This window comes from Abramis brama (genome assembly GCF_963993115.1).
Source record: "Abramis brama genome assembly, chromosome: 15".
In the NCBI taxonomy this organism is placed as follows: Eukaryota; Metazoa; Chordata; class Actinopteri; order Cypriniformes; family Leuciscidae; genus Abramis; species Abramis brama.
This window is the reverse complement of record NC_139977.1, coordinates 30,619,659-30,645,638: the sequence shown is the minus strand read 5'-3', so window position 1 is coordinate 30,645,638 and position 25,980 is coordinate 30,619,659. Positions and strand designations below refer to the sequence as shown.

The following is a 25,980-nucleotide window of genomic DNA, read 5'->3' as shown; positions in this document are numbered from 1 at the left end:
AGTGGTACAAAAATACACATTTTACCTTCAGTTCACATTTTATTTTTGTGCCACTTTGTATCAAGTTTTCTATTTAGTTTTATTATAATGCTATAGGAAATGGTTTATTCTTGAATACATTTCAGTGTTTTTTCTCTCTGTACTAGAGTCAGAAACACTCTAATGATGTTTTATTTTTGCTTTCAAAACTGGAATAATTCCATGTCAGACAATACTAGGGCTGTAGCGTACCATGTGAATGAAATGCTGTTAAAGGGATAGTTCACCCATTTACTCACCCTCATGATGTTCCAAACCTGTGAGAGTTTCTTTCTTCTGTTGAACACAAAAGAAGATATTTTGAAGAATGTCGGTAACTAGTTAGTTGATGGTAACCATTGACTTCCATAGTGGGAAAAAAAATACAATGGAAGTCCATCAACTGTCTGGTTACAGACATTCTTCAAAATATCTCATACAGAAACCCATACAGGTTTAGAACAACACGAGGCTGAGTAAGTGATGACCCAATTTTCATTTTTGAGTGAACTATCCCTTTAATATCTGTGCGTTGGCATAATGTGAGTGTGTGTTTGATCTCATAGCAGCAGAAGGATGTAGAGGTACAGAGGAAGCAGCAGGTTGTCTATCTGTGACGTGTACGCCTCCAACATGGCCACCATGGTGATCGAGCCCACCACCCACGAGTAGCTGGCGTTCAGGTTTATACTGCTGTCGGCGATGAGGAAAACCACCACTGCGATGATCTGAGCGAACACCGAGGTCGCCGTGCCCTCGAAGGTCTTCTTAGTGCCAGGCCAGCGGATCTCGCCGACCGAGCTGCCGAAGATGGACGCCACGGTGTCGCCGACTCCCACGGCCAGCACGCCGGCGTAGGGCACCAGGCCACCAGCGCCCCCGAGGCCTCCTTTAGGGGTGCAGGTCCCGGGCGAGAGCCAGATGGGAAGGGCGACGCCGAGGAGAAGGTAGATGTGAGTGAGAATGAGCGGTCCCGAGTCTCTCTCGTCCAGGAATAAAGTGAGAAGGCATCTCAGGGGAGGCCCGAGAGGTCGGATGCGGAAATAGCGGACGAATTCCAGGAACAAAAGCGCTGAGAGGCACACGACCGCGGACAAATGAAGCAGAGGGCGGTCTAGTGCGAGTCCGGGCGCGAAGGTTAACACGGTGAGGAGGTGGAAATACTTCCGCACGGTCGTGGACGCCTGGTGCTTCTTGCTGCCGCCCGAGCGATGGCTGTTTTGATGCATCACAACGGCAATAGCTAGAAGCAAAAGTGAAGCCCAGAATCCAATGAGCCAAAGGCGGGTGCTGCTCTCGGTGATGAAATGCATCAGCCAGGTGATGGGGTGATGCTGCGTGAGCAGGGAGAGCCAAGGAACCAACAAGCCCAAGCCCAAAACGACAGTCATGGTGTGGAAGAAAAGCGACGCCGACCAGGTTTCCGATTCCATGAATACGAAGAGCACCGCGAAGAAGATTCCCAGCAGCACCAAACCTAACACGGCAACCGGGAGGAAATACGGAAGCGGGTCGGAGTTGGCGTTCCCGGACGAGACCAGAGAGCGCTTAATGAGCTGGTTGATAATGAAACTAATCCCGCCGAGGATGAGGAGGGCCTCGCCGGGAGTGAAGCAGCGTGGGAGCAGGTACAACAGGATCAAGCTCACGTACACAAAAATCAGCAACACCTCCAAGACTTCAATCACCTCGGACACTGTCAGCGTTTGCTTCACTGTGTACAGAATGGCGCTGCTGGCGATGCCGGCTATAACGCAGGTGTTTGTGGGCACCGGGCGTGTGATTCCCAGCGCGATGAGAGACAGGAACAGAGCCAACATCATGCCTATCACTGTCACGACCATGGCGAAGCGCTCCATGTAAACGTTTCCCACGAGGACGCAGCGTCCCCTCAAAGCGAGGCCCAGCAGAGGCATCACCATGCTGGCCGGTAAGACGCCGCTGTTGGCCGAAGGGCGAAACTGAAACACGGCGGCGCCGGTCCGAAGCAGGCGATCCCATTTGTGCTGAACATAGAAAGCCTGGACCGCCAGAGCGATGCAACACCAGGACAGCTGATTCCACACGGCCATGTGAACGGAAATCACCATAGCAAACACCACAGCGGATTCAACCAGCACTGGATCCATCTGCATGATCGAGGAGCGTGTGACTAAGCTTTACAGGAATGAGGGACTTCAAATATGGCAGTCTGTCAGAAACGTCCTGGTGCACACACAAATATCGTCCACTTCTCGGGCTCCTGCACGCCAAATTAGACCTGGGTAAAAATAAAAATAAAATATCATTAGACACAAACCATAAAACTTAACTAATTTAATAATATGTTTTCTTTCACTTTTAGCACATTTCTCCACAGAAAAACCCCACATAATAAACTAAAATATAAACAAGATTTGATAAAATATTTCTCTCACTTTTGCCATTTTTCTCCACACAAAAAACATGGTACCCGGTTAAAATGAATATATTTTTAAACATGCACCTTCATGATTTTTACATAATATATCATAGTAATGTCATAGTATTTTTTAAGTAATTTGGAGTATGGAATACGGTAATCATTTAGTATAATATATGTCAAAGTACTATGGTATTAACATCTGATACTTTAACTGAATTATGGTATTTTTTATAAAGTCATTACTCAATATCATGGTAAAAATTCTGAATTAAATAAATGATTTTACTCAATGTGATGAGAGATGTTATTCAATGTGCGATACCAATTATTTGCATGTTTATGTGCCCGATAACCGATATATAGAACCGATATTTATTTATTGTTTTATTTCTGATAATTATAACAACAGCACTGAACTGAACAAACTGTTTTATTTAGCACTTTTTTAAATACTGTAATTTCTGAGATTTCACTCCCCCATTGCATACAAAACAAAATACACTTCTAAATCAACAAATAGAGTCTGAAAGAGTGCAAAAAATAAAATATAATGGACATATTCAATCATCCCTATGACGCCCAAAAATGCCGGATGGAAAAGCTCACTCGTTTCAAGACACATTCGTACAGTCGAGAGTTTATATTCTCACTACGAAACTAAAGAAGGGTGGCAAGTTTCTCAATGGCATTTGAACTCTAGACACTGTGAACTTTAGCACTGTTGAACGCTCCAACAGCAGCTGTTTCTAAACATGGTAAATTATGAAAAGACAGCATCACTTTGTCAGCAAAAGTAAAACGATCTGGTTTTAATGGCTGGTTGCTCTGGCATTACAGTGATTAATAATATATGGATAATAGTGTATCATTCACTGTACTTTAATTTAAAATATTAGTGTTTAAAATGTTAGGGTTTTATAAGCATCCAGAAATAATGTATGAAAAACAATAATATAAATGAGATGTGTTATATGAGTATCCAGGAAAAAATATAAAAAAATAATGTAATAAAAGATAATTATAGAAATCTGTAAATAATATGTATTTAAAGTACCAAGAATATAATATATTAGAAATTATATATTTTACCACATCTTTGTTCAATGCAATCTTTTCTAGGTGCTTATAAAATGAATCATATATCAGCAGAACATTAGCTTATTAATGCATGCATGCATATTGTGCAATTGAATATGTTATACGCATTTGAAGGGATTGCCAGTCTTAACATGAAATACTAATACAACAGCAATGCTGTTATTCTATACGGGTTTACAGTGTTTATTTACAGTTAGAGAGGGTTTTGTTGGGCTCTACGGCAGAAATGACAGCTCATTCACTGCAACACCAGCTGTTCATTAAACACCCTGCATAGTAAATAAACGCAGAAACATCATTTTACACCAAATGACGCCTCATCTTACCCCTTTCTCTGTGATTGAACGCTTGCTTCTTGAACAAAAGATTGTATTCCTTGTGTTTTACTGTGACTCGTGCTTTGTAAGATCAGCTGCTCACTGACTGACGGTGGGAGCGGCCATCAACTTGGTCACGTGGTGTCAGAAGGATCATGTGACCAATGTCAAAACCAAAAAAAATCTTAGTCAGGATTTTTAAGCAGATAACATTTTTTACCATATTTTATTTAAATGCGTATATGTTTACATAAGTATTTTATGAATATATATATGTATTTAAGGATTTAATCAAGTCATGTGATAGGGGAGTGCGCGTTAGTGTTAGTCACGTGATTCGGGTGAAGATGGCGGACTCGGAGATGTGTGTCAGGTAAAATGGAAGAAAGAGAAACTTACTAGTGTTGTTCTCAAAGAGCTAGAGCGAAATTTGTAGATGGAGAATGTGTCGATATTTTATATTTCATATGTAGCCATAATATGCGTGGGAAATAGGACTACAACGAGCTGTTTATTTAACATTTAACGGCAACACGAGTCGGTCGCGTGCGTTGGCTGGCAGACCCGCGCTTCTGAAATTCAAATGTTAATTTGGACAGTTTATAACGGCTTTTATTAAACCCGGTACTTCTCAAACATTTAATAAAATAAGGATATTCATATTGATTATTTGTGAAAATTTCCATTTGTTTCCTTTGAGTCGGTTAGAACACGTTACAGTAGTTTGAAGTGATGAATGAGTTTCATCGTGTATGTTGTGTACGATCGTATAAATATATTACAGTCTAATCTATACACATCTAGGATGCATATATATGGTGTGTATATATATTTTATATAGGATAAAATGGAAAATTGACATTAAATTTTAACAGCTGTCTCGAGTTGTGACAAGTTATAATTCTTATAAAACAAATTTTCAGTTCTTAAAAAAATTGTGACCAGTTACACGACTTGTCATGAATATGTACATTTTAAACAAATGTTTTGATGTTTTTTTATGTCTTTTTTTTTTTTTGGTAAACTATCTTTATATACTGTATGGACCTATAAATATCATAATGACACAATGGTAAAACGTTATATTATCAGTTCTGGAAGAATCTCTGTCATATTGCAAAGCATAAGCAGAAAAAAAAGTTCTCCATCCAGTTTATTAACAATGGCACATTTAAAACTTATTTAGGAGCAGCCGAGAGTTATGGACTATCTTGCTGGGGAGATCTGCACTCCGAGAACCGGTTGGTACACAAACCAATTATTTCTGATGTTGTTCTGTCATTTAATTACACAGATTTTTATTTAAAATCCGTGCATGTTCAATGATAGTTAATTATAGAGAATTCTGTGAGGGAACGCTATTAATAATGCTGTTTTATTCCAAGAAGGCACTGATCTGACGAGATATACTTGTAAAATGTATCTTATAGAGTTCCTGTCCATCATTTGTGAAATGTGATTTTTTTATTTATATGATCTGACAGGGCCAAATCGAAGCTGAATTGAATCGGAACTGGGAAAGACTTCTGCAGGGTCTGTCCTTCTACAAACCACCCAGGTAACACAAAATCCTAGAAATAAATAACCTTAACAAAGATGAGATTGGCTTCATCCAGCTAGGAAGATACTATCTGATGATATATACTTGATCTTCTACCTCTTGAAAGTATCCATAGCTACATTTACACGCAATCAAATAATCAGTTTGTAATCAGTTGGACTGTAAAGCCTTTGTGTAAATTCATCTGATTGATCTCAATCTGAATGAAATGTCAATCGTATTGAAATGTTATGTGCAGCACGTCGGCCGCAGACAAGCTGAAAGCAGATAAAGACACAGCACAAGCTCTCAAAGACTTTGGACTCAGGATCAGCAAACTCCTGGTAAGTGTCTGGGAACATTGGCTTTGTTTTAAATGCTAGTGAGCTGCCTTCTTAGACCACAACATAAAATGCAAAAGTTCTGAGATTTTTTGGTTATAATATGCATGTTTTTATGCTTCTGAAACTCTAAAATGCTTTCTAGGATGATGTCTTACTAGGTTTTGAAATGCATTGCATCTCATTATTTGATTCATACATAATGGCATGGTAAATCTGGCTGGATTGAGACTTTGAGACTTCAGGAATGGATAAATGTGTGTTTATCATGTAAGGGTTTGGATGAACAGCAGAGCGTGCAGATTCTTCAGTGTTACCTTCAGGAGGACTACAGGGGCACACGAAACACACTCAAGGTGAGCTCGGCCTCATATGGCACACGCATGTACATCTGATGTGTTCACACGAACATGGTGAGGGCTTTTGAATAAATGATTAATCCTCTTTTGTTCCCATTAGGCGGTGCTGCAAGATGAGAGACAGAGTCAAGCCCTGCTTCTGAAGGTTAGACCTCCTTATGTCTTTTCAGTTTTGTCTGTCAAATCACTTTGTATTTGAGTACTTGTTGAGACAAAATATGGTTGCTTAAAAGCACTAAATGACTATATATAGAAATGTGATGTTGTAATTGTTTTGCACAGATAGCAGATTACTACTATGAAGAGAGACTCTGTGTTCTGCGCTGCGTTCTCCACCTTCTCACATACTTCCAGGATGAGAGACATCCATACAGGGTAAATAATAGTAGCAGAGATCAGCTGTTGTATCAGACAGTCAGAAGACCAGATTCATTTAATTCTTCCTCTTTCTCACTTCAGGCAGAGTACTCCAACTGTGTTAGTCAACTGGAGAAAGATCTGGTGTCCAATTACAGGAAGCAGTTTGAGTTGCTGTCCAAATTAGAAGCTCCAACATGGGAGACGCATGGAAACCTGATGGTGAGAAGAAGATTGGTACTCTGATTATGTTCAGAGCAGCATCACAATTAATTACTCCTATAGAATTTGACTCAGGATCTGTTCATCTCATCTCTGTGTAGACGGAGAGGCAGGTGTCCCGCTGGTTTGTGCAGTGTCTAAAGGAGCAGGCCCTGTTGCTGGAGATCTTGTTCCTGTATTATGCATACTTCGAGATGCCGCCCAATGACCTTTCCACATTCACACGGCTGTTTAAGGAGCAAGGCTTTGGACTGCGGCAGACCAATCGACACCTTGTGGACAAGAGCATGGATGCACTGGTTGAACGCATTGGGTCAGTCACATACTCCTTTTCCTCTCATACACTCGCAAACAGAGTTTTATAATATATTGACTGTGTCATCCTCCCAACAGGTATTTTAGTTCTTTGATTCTTGTGGAGGGGATGGATATCGACTTCCTGCATAAATGTGCTCTGGAGGACCGAACCGAACAGCATCAGTTTTATGACCAACAGGATGTTTGCAAGGTAACTGACCAGGGACAGTTCAGATACAGCAAGTAATTGTGGTTGGTTTTTAGAATATTAAACATGGTACTGAATGTACACTACTGTTCAAAAGTTTGAGGTGCATGTTCTTTTTAAAGATTTTGCTTGTTTTAATGCTTTTGAAAAGTATCTTATGCTCACCAATACTGCATTTATTTAATAAAAAATACAGCAAAAAAAAAAAGCCATTACTCAGTCTAAGTCAGTCGTGTCACATGATCCTTCAGAAATCATTCTAATATGCTGAAATATTTATGCTGAAACATTTCTTATTATTATCAATTTTGAAAACAAGTTGTTTTCAATTTTAATGCTTAATAATTTTGTGGATACTGATAATTGCTTCTTTTTTTTAAAACAAAGTTAAAAAGAACATTTATTTGAGATAGAAATATTTCGTAACATTGTAAATGCCTTTACTATATCTCTTTGATCAATTTAATGTCCTTGCTGAATAAAAGTATTTTAAAAAATCGTACTGACCCCAAACTTTAATGATTTTGTATAGTAAGAAATTACCTATTAAAAATGGATAGTTGTAGCTCTGAAATCTGATTGAATCCTCAACATTGTTTTACCTAAAATCTAGAGATTTTCTTTAAAAATAGTTATGTGTGTGCAGGAGGTGGATCAGATGCTGTTGACTTTTGGGGACATCTCTCACCACGGTCCGGTTCTGTTGGCGTGGGTTCTGCTGCAACACACACTGCATCCAGAGGAAGTCAGCTCTGTGATCAGACGTCTAGGACACACTACGCTGCAGCTCGGGGTCTTTCAGTATCTCACCAACACGCTGCAGGCGCTCGGCAATGCTGGAAATAACGTAAGGACAGCTTTCTATCACTGTTACAGGAATCCTTGGAAAACATCAGAGCTAGGGTTGCACAATTAATCGCAATGAAACCGCACACGATTTGGCAAAGGCTACGATTATTTTATGCGCAGCTTGTCAGTGCAGCTCGGCTTATTCGTTAGTAAATGCTGCTCCATATGAAAGCCATAGGGCGCTCTCACACAGACATGCCAAATATGCCCCGCCGCAGAAGTACTTTCTGTATAACACAAGTCTTTCCAGGAAATCCCTATGGGCATCATCTAACAGAAGGATGCTCAACTGTTATGAAGTGAGTTTAGAGTAAAAGCATGTTAATAAATGTTGTCTTTTGTTGGACAAGAGGTTCATAAATGCTTCTCATGTTTGCAAAGATGTGTTACTTTTTCAAACGCACGTTATAAGTGACTCAAACTCTCAGTGCTTTCAGATGGAGCATCATTTAAAGAGCCGTACATCAATGACAAGCTGCTCATAAAAAATAATCGCAGCCTTTGCGATTTCATAATCGCAATAAGCCAAATCGGTTTAAATGCGATTTCATGTAATTTGCTAGTACTCGTGCATCCCTAATTAGAGCAGTGGTTCTCAACCTTTGACCTGAAGGTCATGTGTTGTCCAGTACAATATTTAAAGCCCCCATATTTCTGGTAATTCTGTTATAATTGACAAAACTGCTCATTTTTGACAGAAACTTGGGGTGTTGATATAAAATGTTATTAAATAATGATTAAATTAACCCTGATTAGTTTCTGGAAGTTTCAAGAACTTCAATAAGAACAATAGTTATTGAGTGGGGAGAAGAAATTTGGTTTCAGCATACCTTGATTTTGTGTTATTTAGTTGGATTTACCATTTTAATTTAATTACTTTACATTTAAATGTTAGGGTTCTGTAGGACAACAACTTTATTAGAGTGCACAATTTCATGTCTTATGTAATAGGAACAAATTGCTTAGCTAAAAAAAAACCTTTTCTCAGATGGTAACATGGACTTAAACATGCCGCCCATGGTCTCTCTCTTTCTAGTGTACAGCGAGCACTGCACGGATGTGTATTTACGGTCTCCTGTCTTTTGTCATCACCTCTTTTGAAGAAGACACACTGGGCAGCCAACAGGTAAAAAAATACACATTTACAAACAGTTTTTAACTGGTATAAGTTATTAAGTTATTCATTCAACTTGGACTCGTTAATTAATTGTGATGATTATTCTCTCTGTAGCACCTGATCAATGCAGCATGTGAAGTTCTTGCTGCACCGAGTCTGGCTGAGCTTTTCTGGGAATCGGTGAGCAAAACAGTTGATGCACATTAAATACAACTCCACTATTTGTATATTCTCTTTCTTTACTGATTATGCGTCCAAAATCTCTTACTGTCTGAGTAGCTACTGCTTTTGAATTTGAATTTACTTCATGACCATGAAAAGAGGCATAAGGACTGCAGATGTGGCCAAAAAACTGCAATAAGCAATAACCTGCAATGTCCATTAGGTAAGACGCCTAGACAGCGCTTCATGGAGACAGTGCCAAACCACGTGTAACCATATGTCCCACAAGACGTGTATTGACACGCTAAGACAAATGCCGGAAATAAAACCAGTTGAAAGTGAATTATTATTTTTTATGAAAACATAGTATGGTAGTATGAATGAAAATCAGATGTACTACATCCGCCTTGTTTTTACTGTCACATGACCTACCAGTGTCAGTTGCGTGGCTTCACTGCCATTCATAAATTCTCTCCTGTAGACTCATGGGATAGTAACGTGTCCAATGAATGCACCCTTCAGTATCTCGGCAGAAGTAGTAGGTCATCGGGGTACTTTTTGCCTACTGTTTTTTAAATTCTATGTTTTTGGACAGTATTCGACTTCGGGCGCAGAGTGTATGTTTTCTGAGATGCCTGTGTGATATGAACTTCTGGTTGTGCCCTACAGAAGCCGAACATGGGTCTGGGTGTGATTCTGGACAGTGCAGTGGGTGTGTTTCCATATAAGACTGGACCTTTACTACAGCTGCTCACTGCACTGCTGTCTGACAAATCTACAGCTAAGAAGGTACCAACAATTTGTAGAAATTTTTAAAATTCCCTAATGCATCTTTGTATGTATATATAATCTGGCCACTTTAATTTTGTACCACACTGATATAAAAATACAAAGAGAAGGAAAGTATATTTCTTTCTTTATTATCAACAACATGAAGTGCATTTAACATTACATCAGAGTTTCCCAAACTGGGGTTTGTGAAGGAACTGCAGGGGGATCGTGAGATGATCAAAAGCTAACAATTAATCATAAAAATATAAATAAAATATAAATCATTTTAAAATAAAAACACAAAAAAATATGATTTATTTTATTACCTGGAGAACTATCAACATGCAAATATGTTGTTAATTATTTTATTTTTTTACTTACAATCTATTTTAGGCGGACAAAAAAGTAACTAATCTGATTATGAGCATTTTAAAATGTAATATATTTTAATTACAACTGCTTAATATTTGGAATCTGATTATGTAATTGAGATTACATATATAAAATCAGTTACTTCCCTCACTTTTTGTGTTTATAGATGTACACACATGTACATGCTTTACATTTCTTGGACATTTCTTGGTCTGTCTCTCAGGTGTACACCTTCTTAGATAAGATGTCATTCTACACTGAGGCCTATAAGCACAAACCCAACGACGTGATCTCCAGAGAGGATGGCACTCTGTGGAGGAGACAGACTCACAAACTCCTCTACCCTCTGGGTCAGTGCTGAGCACAGCTGAAGTCATACACAATTTGTCTGTTTCTGTATGAAAACATAAAGATATGTTTTTGTGTATTATCTTTATGTTCAGGTGTAGGGCAGACCAACCTGCGGATGCCTCAGGGATGTTTCGGACAGGTGTGTGAAGTAAAACAGCTGTCAGTGGGTGAACAGGGCGTCCTTGTGCGCTGGGAATATTCCTACAGCTCATGGACTCTCTTCACATGTGAGATTGAGATGCTGCTGCATGTTGTCTCTACTGCAGGTACACACCCTCAAATCTTATATTTATTTAAAGGAGCCGTATGTAAGATTGTGGCCAAAACTGGTACTGCAATCACTTTCAAATTACTGTAGAGCGGTGTATCCCCTCCCCCTCCCCCCTGACTCGAGGTTGCCAGATAGGCTGCAGGATCCAGCAGGAACGTTTGTAGCTGCAGCTGTGGTTACTAGAGCAGAGCTGGCAACCCGGATCCCGAAACACTACTGACTTCGTGATTGGTAGATAGGTGGAGGGTGGCGCTTCAGGCCAAAACACAAGATGACAACATCAACATCAGTTGAGGGCTGCAACTTCACTTTTAAATGACAATATCCTGGCCGGACTACTGTTGTCACTGATATAAGTATGTCTAGTGACATATCAGGGCCATTTTATGATTAATTGAAATACATTTCTTACATACAGCTCCTTTAACTATGTTGTTTTGTTGAAAGTATTGACCTGTGTTCACCTGCTATTGACATCTGTCTGGGGTGAATAGATGTGCTGGCACACTGTGAGAGAGTAAAGCCCATCTTGGATCTGGTTCATAAGATCATCAGCACTGATTGGACGGTGTCTGACTGTCTGCTGCCACTCACATCACGGATCTACATGCTTCTGCAGAGGTGAGATGCACACATAAACATGAAGACTAAACGGTAAACAGTGCATTAACAATGAAAATAACAGGATGTATTTGATTTTTCTGACAGGTTGACCTCTGTTATTAACCCTCCAGTAGATGTGATCACTTCTTGCGTCAACTGCCTGATCGCTCTGGCTGCTCGGCAGCCTGGGAAGGTAAATGTTTACTATTGTATGAAAGCTTAGTCAGTGTTATTTAGAGCAATGAACTACAGACTAAACAACCTCTCTTTCTGATGCAGGTTTGGTCCAGTCTGCATCACACCGGCTTTCTTCCGTTCGCCTCCAGTCCTCTGACTAACATGGCACAGACCATGAGGTGATACACAGACACATGCTGAGCCGGTGAACATGGACAGCATCATATTCACTTGTTGAAGTCAGAGAAACTTGAAGAATAACATGTTTGGGTTTTGTGTTTCAGTGCAGAGGGCATGAAGGCGGGTAATTATGGCAACCTGCTGGTGTTGATAGAACAGCCCAGAGGAGAGTACAGTGTGACCATTGCCTTTTTAAGACTGGTGACCACACTCGTCAAGGTAATGCATTTATCAATAATGTGAAAATTACCAAGTATCGCCTGAACAAGTATCACTACAATACAAAGTCTGTATTGTAGATGCGTCACTGAGTTCATTTACACACAAGCAGCTCATAATCTGGTGTTATCAGTTTCTCAGAGCGGCTTGGTTGACAGTAAATGCTGCATCACACCAACTTTATTCACACTCATCTTCTCTGACTCTGGGTCAGATAATGTAATGTGCATTTATATACCCAACATGCACCAACCGTCTTCCCAAATTTTGTGCTTATAAACCGGCTTTTGTTAACAAAAGATAAGCTTTAAGGGCTACATGCGTTTTCCATCTAAATAAAAACTTGATGTTTTTAACATTTGAAAATGAAGAAATTAAGACAGTCATGTTAGTTTGTTTATTATAATAATAATAATAATCATCATCATCATCATAAAAAAATAGTAATTAGTATTTTTTAGTCATTGGTATATTACAAACATTTTTACCTGGATCATTTTTTCAAATTTTAAAACACATTCACCATTTTTCAGAAATATTACATTAAGATATTTGTTCTCAAATCGTGAAGCTCTACTTCAGTGGTGGATGTTCAGTTGGGATGTGTGTGTGTTTTCAGGGTCAGTTGGGCAGTACTCAGAGCAGAGGACTCATCCCATGTGTGCTTCTGGTTCTGAAGGAAATGCTGCCTACTTATCATAAATGGCGCTACAACACATATGGAGTGCGAGAGACGATCGGTGAGTAACTCGCACAACGTAATTGTTTAAAAATCGCTTTTCAGTTTCTCTAGATTTATTGGTATTTGCTTTACGGTCTGTCACTTCTCTGTCCTCTGTCTCAGGTTGTTTGATTTTAGAGCTGGTTCATGCTATTCTAAATCTGAGTCAGGAGGGGGAGTCAGAGGGCAGGTAAGAGGATAAGGATATGATGTCATCTTCAGTTATTTCACTTGGTGGTGTTATATTTTCTCACATGCTTGACCTGTGTGTGACCTCTGCAGCGCCCCCAGTCTGCAGTCGTTGTGTATCTACAGTCTGGCCAACACAGAGGCAGGACAGGCAGTGGTCAACATCATGGGTGTGGGAGTGGACACGATCAACATGGTGCTAGCAGCACAGCCTAGCAGGTACACAATGATTGAGCTAGGGATGCACCGAAATGAAAATTCGGGGTTGAAACCAAAAATTCTGGATGCACATGGTTGGAAACCGAAACCGGAAATGACATAAAAAAAATTCTTATTTTAAATTTGTTTTGTTTTTTGTATAATTCTATTATTAAACTTTTTAATTAAATTCAGTCTGTCTGTCTGTCTGCAGTGGTGGTTCTGAGGGACCTGGTCAAGTTCTGATCCAGACAGTGAAGTTGGCGTTCTCGGTCACCAATAATGTGATCAGACTCAAACCGCAGTCTGATACGGCCTCACCTCTGGAGCAAGCTCTAACACATCACGGTTAGCACACAAACTTGATCAACAAACAGACTGTTTTGTCAGGGATTGCTCATAATAATAAATACTTGTTTCCAACACCAGATTTTCATGCATCCGCTATGTTTTTCTTACAGGGGGTCATGGCAATAACCTGATCGCGGTATTGGCAAAGTATATTTACCACAAGCACGACCCAGCACTGCCACGACTTGCTATACAGCTGCTGAAGAGACTTGCCACGGTAATGCTCTTGACTCCTCATGTGGAAAACAGCTTCATAAAGGGACTAAATAATGTAGTTTTAATGAAACTTTAGGGTTAGAGTTACCTAAAACTTTTAAAAATGTAATGTTTTCATTAATTGAAATAAATCTGAAATAACATGTAAATATTAGATGAAAAACGGAATTTACTAAATTTAAACAATTCATGAAATAAGTAAATCTCATATTTATAGTAATTAAATTGCTATGAAAATTGTATTATAGTGATCCTAATTTAATAACAATAGAAGTCACCATGTGTTTGTGCTTTGCGTGTGCTGTGTACAGGTGGCTCCCATGTCTGTGTACGCTTGCCTGGGCAGTGACGCCGCTGCCATCAGAGACGCGTTTTTGACCCGACTGCAGAGCAGAACTGAAGACATGCGTATTAAAGTCACCATACTTGAGTTCCTCACCGTGGCTGTGGAAACGCAACCCGGACTCATTGAGCTCTTCCTCAACCTGGAGGCCAAAGATGGCAGCGACGGGGCAAAGGTCACATAGGGGATACAGTTACTCATAGATTTAGTGTGAGATGCTGAATGAGTCTGAGCAGTGTGTGACTGTCTGGTTTTGTCTCTCTCTGTGTGTAGGAGTTTTCTCTTGGAGCGTGGAGTTGTTTGTCGGTGGTGTTGGAGTTGTTGGACTTTAAGCAGCAGGGGAAGTACTGGTGTCCTCCTCTCTTGCAGAGGGCAGCACTGGCCTTCCTCCACGCGCTCTGGCAGGACAGACGGGACAGCGCTCTCTCTGTGCTCAGGACCAAGTGAGTGTCTCACACATAACAACCTTTTTGACTTAAGATCTCTTGTCCAACTTAATTTTTGAAGTAATTTTCCATAATTATGACAAAGCTGCTTGTTTTCAAAAGTTTTTTTATAGAAACTAGGAGTAATGATATATTTAATGAACCACTATTCATTTTGTGATTTGACAAGTTTCAAAAAACTGTATTTTCTTCAATTAAAAACAACAGTTACTGAGGGGAGGAAATAGAAACGTTTTTTATTATTTTCACATTTTTCTTATTTTTAATGTTTTAATGAATTTTGATTTGTATTTTTTAGCATTTTATTTTGAGTTAGATCATTTTAAGCATGTATGTCCACTTACATTGGTCAAGGATAGCCAGTGTCATTTGGTTTTGGTTGGTCAAAATTTAGAATTAAACCAAGCATGTTATCATTTATCGTTACAGAGAAAAATTCTGGGAAAACCTCACAACTCCTTTATTTGGAAACTTACCTCCCCCATCCGAGACCACAGAGGTATGTGTTTAAATAAATAGTTAATGGTAATAGCTTGAAGACATTTGACTGCAGAATTGCGCTAATTCTGACAGACTCTGAAGGACATTCATGGATGTTCTCATGAGGTCATTTTTTTTTCTTTTCATTTGTTAACATTCGTTAACTACATTAGTTAACATGAACTTACAATAAAAATACTTCTAAAGCTTTTACTAATTAACTAAGAATAACAAAGATGAATAAAATATGGTAACAAATTAATTGCTCATTGTTAGTTATACATTAATTTACAGTAACGAATTAGCCAATTTTCTTTCGAGTTTGCCGATAGTAGTAATAGTTTTATATTAAAACGGTATGGTGTGTCCTCATGAATAGTTCTTGATAACTAAGTATTTTTTTCTAGTCTGATTGTTTCTTTGTGTTTGTTTTTGTGTAGCCATGTGTTCTGGAGTCTTGTGCCTTTGTGATGAAGATAATCGCCCTTGAGATCTACTATGTTGTCAGGTATGACCATATACAAGCATGTACAAACAGAATTTGCTGTTTCATTCAAAAACAGCCAGCCAAAAAGCTGCTTTAAAATAATAAATAAAACAAGTGTTTAGACTGAACACATCCTGTGTGTACACTCCTCAGTGTGTGTTTAAAAAAAAAATCATGTTTCTGTTTGTAAACCCCAATACATTTGCACACTTTCATGCTTCACATCAGTTGTCCATCTGTCTGTCTCTCTCAGTGGCGTGTTGGATCCATCGCTGAAAGCGGCTCTAGAGAGTTTCAGCAGTAAGCGCCGCTATGAGTTCTGGTCAGACTATGTGCGTGATCTGGTGTGTGTAGCGTGTGATGGTGAAGAGGAGGGTCTGCGCTCTCTGTCTGAGTCTCAGATGCTCATCTCTGCCTGGAGAACGCTTTTAATACTCTCCACCAGTCATGTGAGGAGCTACACTCAACTTCACATACCTCACAATGTGAATGCAATTATACTGCTGGTACTGTGTTTATCATAACCAATCTTGTATGTGTGTGTTTGTAGTCTGAGGTGATGCATCTGAAGGATGACACTGTCAGGCAGAAGCTTTTCATGGACGTTTTGGAAGGTACCAAAGCAGCAGTAAGTTCCCTTATACATACAAGCTCCCACCTCTAGCTATCTAAATAGGGACTTTAATGTTCTTAAATTAAGACAATTGTAATTATTAAAGATTAAGTCCTGACCTTACTGCTAAAAGAAAACTTAAGACCTTTTAGATAGATGTATAGCTATGTCACAAACATACACGCTTATAATGCATCAGTACGAAAACCTCAATCTCCTGTACATCAGCATAGTACAGGGTTGTGCAAACTCAGTCCTGGAGGTCCACTGTCCAGCAGAGTTTAGCTTTAACTTGCCTCAACACACCTGTCTAGTGTACCTAGTAAAACCTTGATTGGCTGGTTCAGGTGTTTCTTTGGGGTTGGAGTTGAACTGTAGGCCAGTGGCCCTCCAGGAGCAGGATGCCAAGGGTCATAGTGTGATCATCTCTCTCTTTCAGCTGCTGATGTCTCAGTCTGTGTTCTGTCTGCGTCTGGGATCAATGATGGTCACACTGCTCCTCATCCTCCTCAAACAGTGGAAAAGGTGTGTGTTTTTCTTCATGACTTATGTAGTGTAAATGATTGGCTCACAGCCTCATGTTTAAAACGAATAGCAACGTTTCTGCCAAGTTACTGAATACTGAATAGATGTTGACGTGTAAATCAGGGTTACTATAGTTAACTAAAACCATTAAAAACATTTTCGTTACTTGAAATAAAATAACACTTTTTTTTAAAACTTTTTTTTATTTCATCTAGTTGTCAAAGCAAAAAAAAAATATTTTACTTAACTTAAAACTGAAATAAATATGATAGACATTTAAAAAAAACAAAAACAAAAAACAAATACTAATACAAATGACAAAAATATAGTAAAATTAAAAGATACAAATATACAAAAAAAAAAAAAAAAAAAATATATATATAATAGTATATCAATGATGCTAAAATAGCACTTGTGTAAATGTGTGCAGTTGTATGTTAATATACTCATTGTGATGTCATCATGTCTATATAATATTTAAAACCCTTTTATTTCAAAGGGCAGGAAAGTCCTGTTTTCCATGATAACTCATGATGTTGATGTTGTTTTTGTCAGTGTGTTGGTGTCTGCTCCAGCTCTACTGACGCCCTTGTCTTTGATGATGGAGAGCGTTCTGCACGCTGAACAACAGCTCATGGACCGAACCAAAGCCAAACTCCTGTCAGCTCTCATCTTAGCTCTACATATACAAGGACTCAACGGTCAGTCTGTATTTTTGTTTGGAAAAACCAAGCCAGGGTTATTATCATAGATTGTAAAAAAGATGACACTTACTTCCACTGTAGAAAAAAATGAAGACAAAATATCCCAGCAACAGTCATTGCCGATGACAGAGTCTGCGCAGTAGTGATCCTGAGGTGGAGCCGCAGTATAAAGGTCCCGCCCATAGTCCCGCAGATTTAATCGCAATCACAGCTGTCAATCATGACATTACATCCTGGTTTTATAGCATCAAATAAGTGACTAAAACAAAACTTATTGGAAAAACGAACAATATACATCGTCATGATAAGAACTACCTAAAATGACACAAACCATCTTCAGGAAAACATATTTGAAGTGTAATTGGATTTTTTTTTTTTTTTAATCGTCCCCTTCAATTAAAAAAAACTGAAAATATAAAAAATAATAAAAACTATAATAATATCTCGATGCTGAAATAACACTGAACCAATGAAGTCTAAAAATATAGTCTAGGTAGTCAGCGCACTGGGGTTTGAAACAGAGCCACCGACCGTGTGCATATTGTTTGTTTCGTTAACAATTGTTTAACAATAATTGATTCAGGAGGAGAGATTACCCAGCTTCCCCAGCTGCTGTTGTGCATGTGTGAGGTGGTTCAGGACGAAGCCCTGGCGTTGATTGACAGCACACGTCACATGATCCAGAAGGGTGACGTTCAGGAGGACAGCATGGAGACAGACAGCCCGCATTTCCAGAAAGACCAGCGAGACTCAGTGAGTGTGTTAAGAAGAGTTGTGTTTCTATGTATAACGTGCACAAATTGGCATTGTATCCCTCAATGCACTTCACTTGTCCTGATATCAGCAACAGTTTTAACATTGTTCTTAGACAAGAAATAGGGTTAAAAACACTTTGATACCTGAATGCCTCCTGCTGAATTAAAATACTATTATTTTAATTCATTATTATATTTAAAATACTATTATTTTAATTCATTATATTTAATTAATTTTATTTCATTATAGTAAAATCATGTGACAATAATGTAGGATACTACTCAAGTGATTAGTGTATAATGTATGCTGTTCACATAGTATTTTATAGGCAGTATATATATGTTGTGCAGTATGCTATTATACACCGTATGCAGGTATTCTGTCCAGAGCATAACCAGTATCTCTCTCTGTCTCAGGTGTGTGTGTTAGCTCTTCATCTCTCTAAAGAGCTGTGTCGTGCTGATGAGGATGGTGAGCAGTGGCTGCAGGTGGTCCGGAAGCTGCCGGTTCTGCCGTCGGTTCTGAGCGCTCTAGAACTCAGCCTGCGTTCCAAACAGAACCTTTACTTCACCGAGGCAGCGCTTCATCTGCTGCTCACACTCGCGAGAACACCGCAGGTACAACTCAGACGCTTCAGCAGCTTTACCCTTCACTAATGACTGATGTCTGCCTCTTGCAGACTTGCTTTTGAATCAGTGGTTCTCAACCAGGGGGACTCAGCAAAACTTTCAAGATAGTTCAAAATAAGCATTAAAATAAACTAAAACTAAATAAGATATTTCTTATTTTAATTCATTACATTTTATTACATGAAACTTTGGTAAGGGTATTACTGTGAGATGGGTGACATCAATTTGAGATCATAAACAAATTAAATGTGTATTTCACTTCAAAAATGTATTGAAAAATGACACAGTTGGACTTGCTAAAATAATTCTGACTTCTCAGTGCTCTTGTGCATGAAGTGTTTGTGATGTTGTTCCTCCTGATCTGTAGGGGGCGGCAGCAGTGGCCGGTGCCGGAGTGATCCAGAGCATCTGTCTTCCTCTCCTCAGTGTGTATGAGGGTCCAGCTAATGGAGCCACACAGGTACTGACTTAAACTAAGACTTCAACCTGATTGTTCTAAAGAGGGTTAGAGGTCGTATAAAAGCCCTGCTCTCACTCTCTCTCTCAGGCGTTTGTGCGTAAGTCTCAGGACGCCCCCAGCTGGCCAGGTGTGTACAGATTGAGTTTGTCTCTGATGGAAAGTCTGCTGAAAACTCTCCGTTACAACTTCATTAATGAGGCGCTCGACTTTGTGGGCGTGCACCAGGAGCGCATCCTGCAGGTGTGTGAGATATCTATCTATCTATCTATCTATCATTTAATCTATTGCTCTATCTATTGTTCTATCATCTATTGTTCTATCTATCTCTCGTTCTATATATCTATTGTTCTATATATAACTTGTTCTAGCTCCCATTCTGTCTATGCTTCTTAATATCTCTTTCTATCTATATCTATTGCTCTGTATCTTTCTATCGATCTATATATCTATCTTTCTATTATCCTGTCTAGATTTTCCCCTTTATTTTCTTACCAATTATGATTTAGCAATACAACAAATGCTACCATGTGTAAATATTTTACAATTTAAATAAAACATTTTTTAATTGTGACATTTTAACGTTGACGTTTTTGTTCTGCCCTATTCTGTCGTGACAACATAACTGCTCATTGAAAGTGTTGATTAATAAGAATGATGTGATTTCAGTTGTTCTCATATGTTGTTGTAGTGTCTGAATGCGGTGAGGACGGTTCAGTCTCTGGCGTGTCTGGATGAGGCCGATCACACGGTGGGCTTCTTGCTCCAGCTCTCTAACTTCTGCAAGGAGTGGCAGTTCCACCTGCCGCAGCTTCTGAGAGACGTACAGGTACTGTTCACTACAGCTGGGGTCCCTAAACGGGCTCGTGAGTCCAGGAAAAGATGTTCATTCATTCAATCCAGCATAACATTAAAATAAATCAAATCAATTATCAAATCAAAGGCTGCAATTTAATTTGAGTATAGAGTCTGTTGCTCTGCTTGTGTCAGAGTGAAGAGTGACACTGTTCATTTACACGCGTTCAACGTAAAATAGTGTTTAACATGCATTTAGGAATGCAATGTGTGCTAAGTTAATTTTATATACATTCACGTTTGTGTCATTTCTAACGTTTTTGTGGACAAAGTTTACAGCATTTTACTGATATTCTGCCAAAATAAAAACTCAAAGACTTCATGTCAAAAGCTCAAGAATTCGAACATTTGAAAGTGAATGAATTAATAATTATATGAATTGTTATTTGGTTCCTGTAAAGAGTGAAAGTTTAAACACCTTAAAAAGTAACTATTTCCAGTGGCAGTGTAGTCTTTGTTGAAATATTAACTTAAAATCTCAGGGGGGGAGCTGAGTATTTATTTTATGTCCCAGGGCTTTGTTTGTGAACCCCTGATCTACACAACAGTAATGATTTGTGTTTGTGTTTCAGGTGAATCTGTGCTATCTGTGTCAGACGTGTACGTACCTCCTTCACAGCAAGAAAATGCTGCACCATTACCTGCAGGTATGAGACCGTTAGAAGTGAAACACATGATCTTTAGGCTACATCTACATTAATAATCCGGATAGATTTGAAAATGGTGTTTTTGTTTCAAAACATTAGCTTTTTCCAAAAGTTTCTCATCCACACTGAAACGTGGGAAAACGCTAAATTCACCTTACTGCGCATGCGTAAACCCTCATGAAGGCTCACTGAGACGATACAGACGGAACAAGACATAATCAAGTTATCATTCTTCTGGCAGTATCATTTTATTTAGTAAAATATCTCCCCATTCACTGATGGGTCGAGGTCGCACTCACTCACCATTATCTGTTTGGTCTAAAACGCGACTGCTCTCATGTTTTGCCGCAGGACAGCAAATGTGAGCACATTTTCTGTCATCTTTGCAGGACTGTGATATGAAGAGTGTACAAAGGAGCATATTTTAGCAACAGCGTGAAAGTGAATCGCACACAAGAGGCACAATACAGCATAAACTTGAATATCTATGGGTTCAATATGCGTCACATGACTAAACATGCGTCATCGTTTTCAAATACTTCCGGTGTGGTGAAGTCACAGCTTAGGACCCCAGTAGTATGCCTGATCAAAAGCTGTTCTCGCGATTCTTAATGTAATCAATCAAGCTTTAATTAATGTAACAATATTTTATTTTTATCCTATTTACTTATGTAGTTTAAGTGAAAGAAATTGCATTTTTAGGAATGTTTTGTGACATTGTTAATTGTGATTAAGCAACAAGGCATAATATAATTTTTTTAATTACAAGCATGTCATGTCATAATTAATTCTTAAACAGAATTATGCTTAAAAATATTGTAGATGGTGAAAAAAACATTATCTCTAATCATTTCGGATAGCTGTATGCTATGCTACTATGTAACCTAACAAAAAAAAAACCTAAAAACGAGAAATGTTTAATTTCATAATCTATAGCTTTGGTTATATACTAGTCAATATTTTTGTCAAAAAATGACTTGGTCAATTATTTTGGGAAGGTGATGATATGAAACATATAAGTTCAAAGAGATTAATGGTCGTTATAACGTAGTTCAAACGACTTCTATAATAAAGTGATATCTGATTTGTAACCAGGCACTAAAGCGATTACCTATAAAATGTGCTTTGAACCAATCGGATTGCTTGGGTCCTAAGCTGGGACTCATCTCTTCACCACACCGGTTTCACAGTCCAAACTACAGTGCGAAAACGGGCGGTTTCAAATGTATCCACTTTGGAGAGCGTTTTCAAAAAGCTTAGCTGTCTCAGTGTGGACGGAAGGCCAAACCGGAGAGAAAAAGGCCTTAGTGTCTGTCTGTGCTCGTTTGCTTTAATATGTGTGTCTGTTTGCCCAGGTTAAGAATGGGGAGGGGCTTCCTCAGGGGCCACACCCCCAGCGTGCCGCTCAGCCTGCCTCTAAAGAGCAGGTGGAGGGCGAGAGGGAAGAGGCGGAGTCTAAAGCACTGCAGGCGGTTCAGTGCAGCCTGTTAAAGATCCTCAGTAAAACACTGGCCACGTTACAGCACTTCACGCCCGACTGCTGTCAGATATTACTGGACCAGGTACACACACACACACACACATCACTCATTCATAATCATGCAGAGATATTCATTCATATTCATGGATGTATTGTGTGTGTGTGTTTTAGTCTATGGACCTTGCGGAGTACAGGACTCTGTTTGTGTTGAGTTTCACCACTCCTGCGTTTGACTCTGATGTGGCTCCGTCGTTCGGCACTCTGATGGCCACTATTAATGTGGCGCTGAGCATGCTGGGAGAGGTAGTGCTGCACTTTCCCCTTTTCTTCTCTTGTAGATCTTCATGTTATTTAAAGTGGTGATTTTGATTGTTTTCTGTTTAGATTGAGAAGAAGAAGGAGCCGGTTGTCTCCTCTGAGGACACACAAGCACTGAAGTGAGCAGCAAACACCTGTGATACAGTCTGTCTGCTGTTGATCCTTCATTGGACCGCATCTCATCATCTCTCGCTCTCTGCTTCCAGGTCTTTGCTGATGTTCTCCATGGAGAACTGCTTCTACGTGTTGATCTCTCAGGCTGTCCGTTGTCTGAAGGATCCTTCAGTTTTGCCCAGAGACAAACAGAGACTCAAACAGGAGCTCAGCTCAGAGCTGGTGAGTAACTCGCCACAATCACTTCTTCAAAAGGAGAAAGAAAATAGATGACTTAATAATAATAATAATAATAATAATAATAATAATACATTTTGTGACATTTTCAATTGAATTTTCAATGAATTATCTTTTTCCCTACAAATACCCTTTTATTTATTTGTTATGCTTATTTATTATTTAAATAAGTAAAATTAGTTTGACATCAAAATCAAATTTTATGACAATTAAGAGGTTTTGTTTTTGTAACATTTTCAATGCATCATCCCACATGCTTTTATTTATTTATTTTTTGCTTATGTATTTATTTATATAAATTTGTGGGTAATTATTACTGTAAAACCATAATCATCCTGTTTGGACTGTATTTTCCCCTTATTTTCTTTCAAGTTATGATCAGCATTAATTAAAGACCAATACATTTTCAATTAAGTGTCAGTGCAAAATAGTTCTCAAAAATACAGTGGTCTTCAGTCCTTACTTGGAAAAAACAAAACGTTCTTTTGATTTTGGGGTGAATTTTTCTTTTTTTAAACAAAACCTACTATTCATTTGCCAAAAAAATATATACATTAGAATTTATATATATATATATATAAAAGCCAGTCATATTTAGTAGCCTATTAAAAATGATTTTTTTCTTGGACGGTTCTTAGAATAAACGAATCCTGGCTGAATGTGAACAATGCATTTCTAGTGTTTTTGACCTGTTTGCTTAAGATGTTTATCCAGTCCGTTCCATCCCGTCTCTTCTGTTTTCTTTCAGAGTACACTATTGTCCACATTATTCCGGTTTTTCCGCCGAGGTTCCCCTTCCTCCCCAGCGAGCGGGCTGCTTCCCTCACCACAAACCAAACCCCCCCCACCAGGGTCCAAGGGCGCGCCGGAGGGCCAGGAGCCCTTCATCCAGCTGGTCCAAGCCTTCGTCCGGCACGTCCAGCGCTGATGCCGCAAACCTCCTGCTCTGACGAGAGCGCAGTACTTGAAGAAGCTGATTCAGAGATCTGAATCACACTGTAAGGGAAACTTGACAACAATGAATCAGTTTCAGTGATTCTGGCTTCATCGTCCTTTTGGTGCCAAAGTTCGTTGCGTGACCTGGACTGCACACAGGGCCTTTTCTATTTAAAACCATTACCGTTCCTCATGAAAACACACATGGGCCTGACAGCAGCTTTGAAAACTGTCAAAACACATTTAAATGATTTTTGTAGTTACATGTACAGTATATAATTTTGTCATAGCCGTTTGTATTAAACCTTTTTATTTCCCAGTTGCCATATATTTGTCTTATAACCATAATAAACTGCAATAGAGTAAAGATGAATATAGTCTGGCTTTTTGCATGGACACTAAACTCCTGTGCTATAAAATAAAGGGATATTAGTATATAGTACATATAGTAAGGTTATAGGAAGTAAGATGTAATAAGGTTTTATGCATTACATTAAAAAATGCATGGGTATATTAGATTATAACGTCACACTTTTGTGACAATGTATACATGTACTAATACATCAGTTCAAGATTAATACATTAACAAACATCGATTAATAATAGTGTATTTGTAAATAAATATAAACCTAGATTAATAAATGTGGTAAAACTTATTGTAACATGCTATAAATCTTGAACATGAGGCTGGTTACTGTCTTTAATATTCATGTTTGACAACTGATATCTAGTATTGTGGGTTCATTTTTTTTTTTTTTTCAAACCATTACATTTTTGTAATGTATATTTATAATCCTGAGTGTCACTATAAGGTTCTTTTCACAGCAAATATGCAGTAGTTTTTGTGTTTTTTTTTTGAATGAGGAAAATGTTATAAAATATGCTTTTTATAGTTTCTACACTGTTTTGCCAGTGTGATTTTGTGAATATGTAGCAAATGTAAAATTAAATGAACAAAGTCTTGTAACAGTTTCATATCTGAGTGAAAACAGTGTTACAATATGAGAAGACTAGATGAAAATCAAACCAGTTTACCATAAAAGCACAGAGTCTTCTGAGAGTTTTATACATTTACTTGTATCACATGTACCACTCATTTACATCACAAGATTAGATGTTCACTAGAGTGAAGCAGGATGATAGAGCGTCACAGGACAGAGGCAGTGAACATGTGACCGCTTAAAAACATTCAAGGGAAACAGTATAAAACTAAAGTTCAAAATATTTACAGGAGAAAATCTTTTCCAATATTAAAAAAAAATTCCCTTTACATGAGTTAAATGTTTACTGTATATGTGCAAATACTTGCCCAAACTACTTCAGCGTACCTCAAACAGAAAAATAAATTAAAAAGGCAAACGAAGAGGGCGAGGACATCGCTATAATGACATCAGTTGAGGGCGTGTCTAACAGCTGCAGTGGGAGGAGTTTCCACTGCATGCCGAGCTTCTGCCTGAACGCTGCGGTGGACTGGCCACACCCCTCAATTGCTGATTGGTCACTGGCCATTCAGTGGGACGTCCTACAGAAACACAAAGGTAAAAAGACTCAAGAGACTTATGAGATGCCAATCAATCAATAAAGTCCATGCAGAGCATCACATGCCTGAAATAAAAATAAAAAGTCCCCAGCAGCAAATGAAGGTCAGAACAGCAAAACATGGCATAAAAACCTTTTCATATGGGCTTTGGGGATTTTAAACAACTGCAAGCTGACACAAAACCGGAAAAGGGGCATGCAGAGATCGTCATGCAAAGAAACAAATGGCCTTCACAAACGCACAACCCTCCATTAAACTGACCTTCCACCTGCAGACCCTTCAGCCCAAAAACATTCAGATAGTTGGACTGAAATACAGGTGAAATAAAGCACAGCAGCAGAGCATTAATATCAGGAAGAGAGGAGAGGGAAGAGAAGAAAAAACCTTATATAGATCCAGGCAAATGTTCTTTACAAAGAGACATTCAAAACAACGGAACAATTTGTTCAATTTTATTTTAGTGGTTCTTTTTACGTTTTTATGGGAAAGTAAAAAAAAAAAAAAG

At 38.7% G+C, this 25,980-nt stretch overlaps 3 protein-coding genes across 14 annotated transcripts in view; 1 reads left to right on the top strand and 2 right to left on the bottom strand.

Annotated features, from left to right (window-relative positions):
• Positions 1-29: 29 nt before the first annotated feature.
• Positions 30-3,969, bottom strand: dolk (dolichol kinase). The gene is made up of 2 exons (XM_084137608.1): positions 3,847-3,969; positions 30-2,278 (listed from the first exon to the last, which is right to left on the bottom strand). The coding sequence occupies exon 2, from the start codon at positions 2,151-2,153 to the stop codon at positions 579-581; it is 1,575 nt and encodes a 524-aa protein (XP_083993734.1). The 5' UTR covers positions 2,154-2,278; positions 3,847-3,969; the 3' UTR covers positions 30-578.
• A 199-nt stretch (positions 3,970-4,168) lies between these two features.
• nup188 (nucleoporin 188) lies at positions 4,169-24,302 on the top strand. Its single transcript, XM_084137215.1, has 44 exons — positions 4,169-4,210; positions 5,024-5,078; positions 5,322-5,395; positions 5,637-5,721; positions 5,994-6,074; positions 6,178-6,222; positions 6,360-6,452; positions 6,537-6,656; positions 6,758-6,969; positions 7,050-7,164; positions 7,808-8,008; positions 9,047-9,136; positions 9,242-9,307; positions 9,959-10,078; positions 10,656-10,782; positions 10,876-11,049; positions 11,549-11,675; positions 11,763-11,850; positions 11,937-12,013; positions 12,119-12,233; positions 12,853-12,973; positions 13,078-13,144; positions 13,237-13,362; positions 13,556-13,689; positions 13,803-13,909; positions 14,220-14,426; positions 14,525-14,694; positions 15,127-15,196; positions 15,618-15,685; positions 15,918-16,113; positions 16,215-16,292; positions 16,717-16,802; positions 17,358-17,503; positions 18,090-18,259; positions 18,679-18,879; positions 19,259-19,351; positions 19,439-19,591; positions 20,040-20,177; positions 20,776-20,850; positions 22,206-22,412; positions 22,502-22,633; positions 22,715-22,767; positions 22,855-22,984; positions 23,748-24,302. The coding sequence occupies exons 1-44, from the start codon at positions 4,185-4,187 to the stop codon at positions 23,925-23,927; spliced, it is 5,199 nt and encodes a 1,732-aa protein (XP_083993341.1). The 5' UTR covers positions 4,169-4,184; the 3' UTR covers positions 23,928-24,302.
• Positions 24,303-24,987: 685 nt separating this feature from the next.
• cdk5rap2 (CDK5 regulatory subunit associated protein 2) overlaps positions 24,988-25,980 on the bottom strand; it is a 42,725-nt gene continuing 41,732 nt past the window's right edge. For 8 of the 12 annotated variants that reach the window (XM_084137212.1, XM_084137206.1, XM_084137204.1 and 5 more), the window contains 2 exons: positions 25,737-25,782; positions 24,988-25,457 (listed from right to left, as the gene is read on the bottom strand). In XM_084137212.1, coding sequence (XP_083993338.1) covers positions 25,342-25,457; positions 25,737-25,782 — 162 coding nt within the window. In that variant the 3' untranslated portion in view covers positions 24,988-25,341. The remainder of the gene's footprint in view (positions 25,458-25,736; positions 25,783-25,980) is intronic. The other 4 variants (XM_084137210.1, XM_084137211.1, XM_084137213.1 and 1 more) reach the window with 1 other exon arrangement.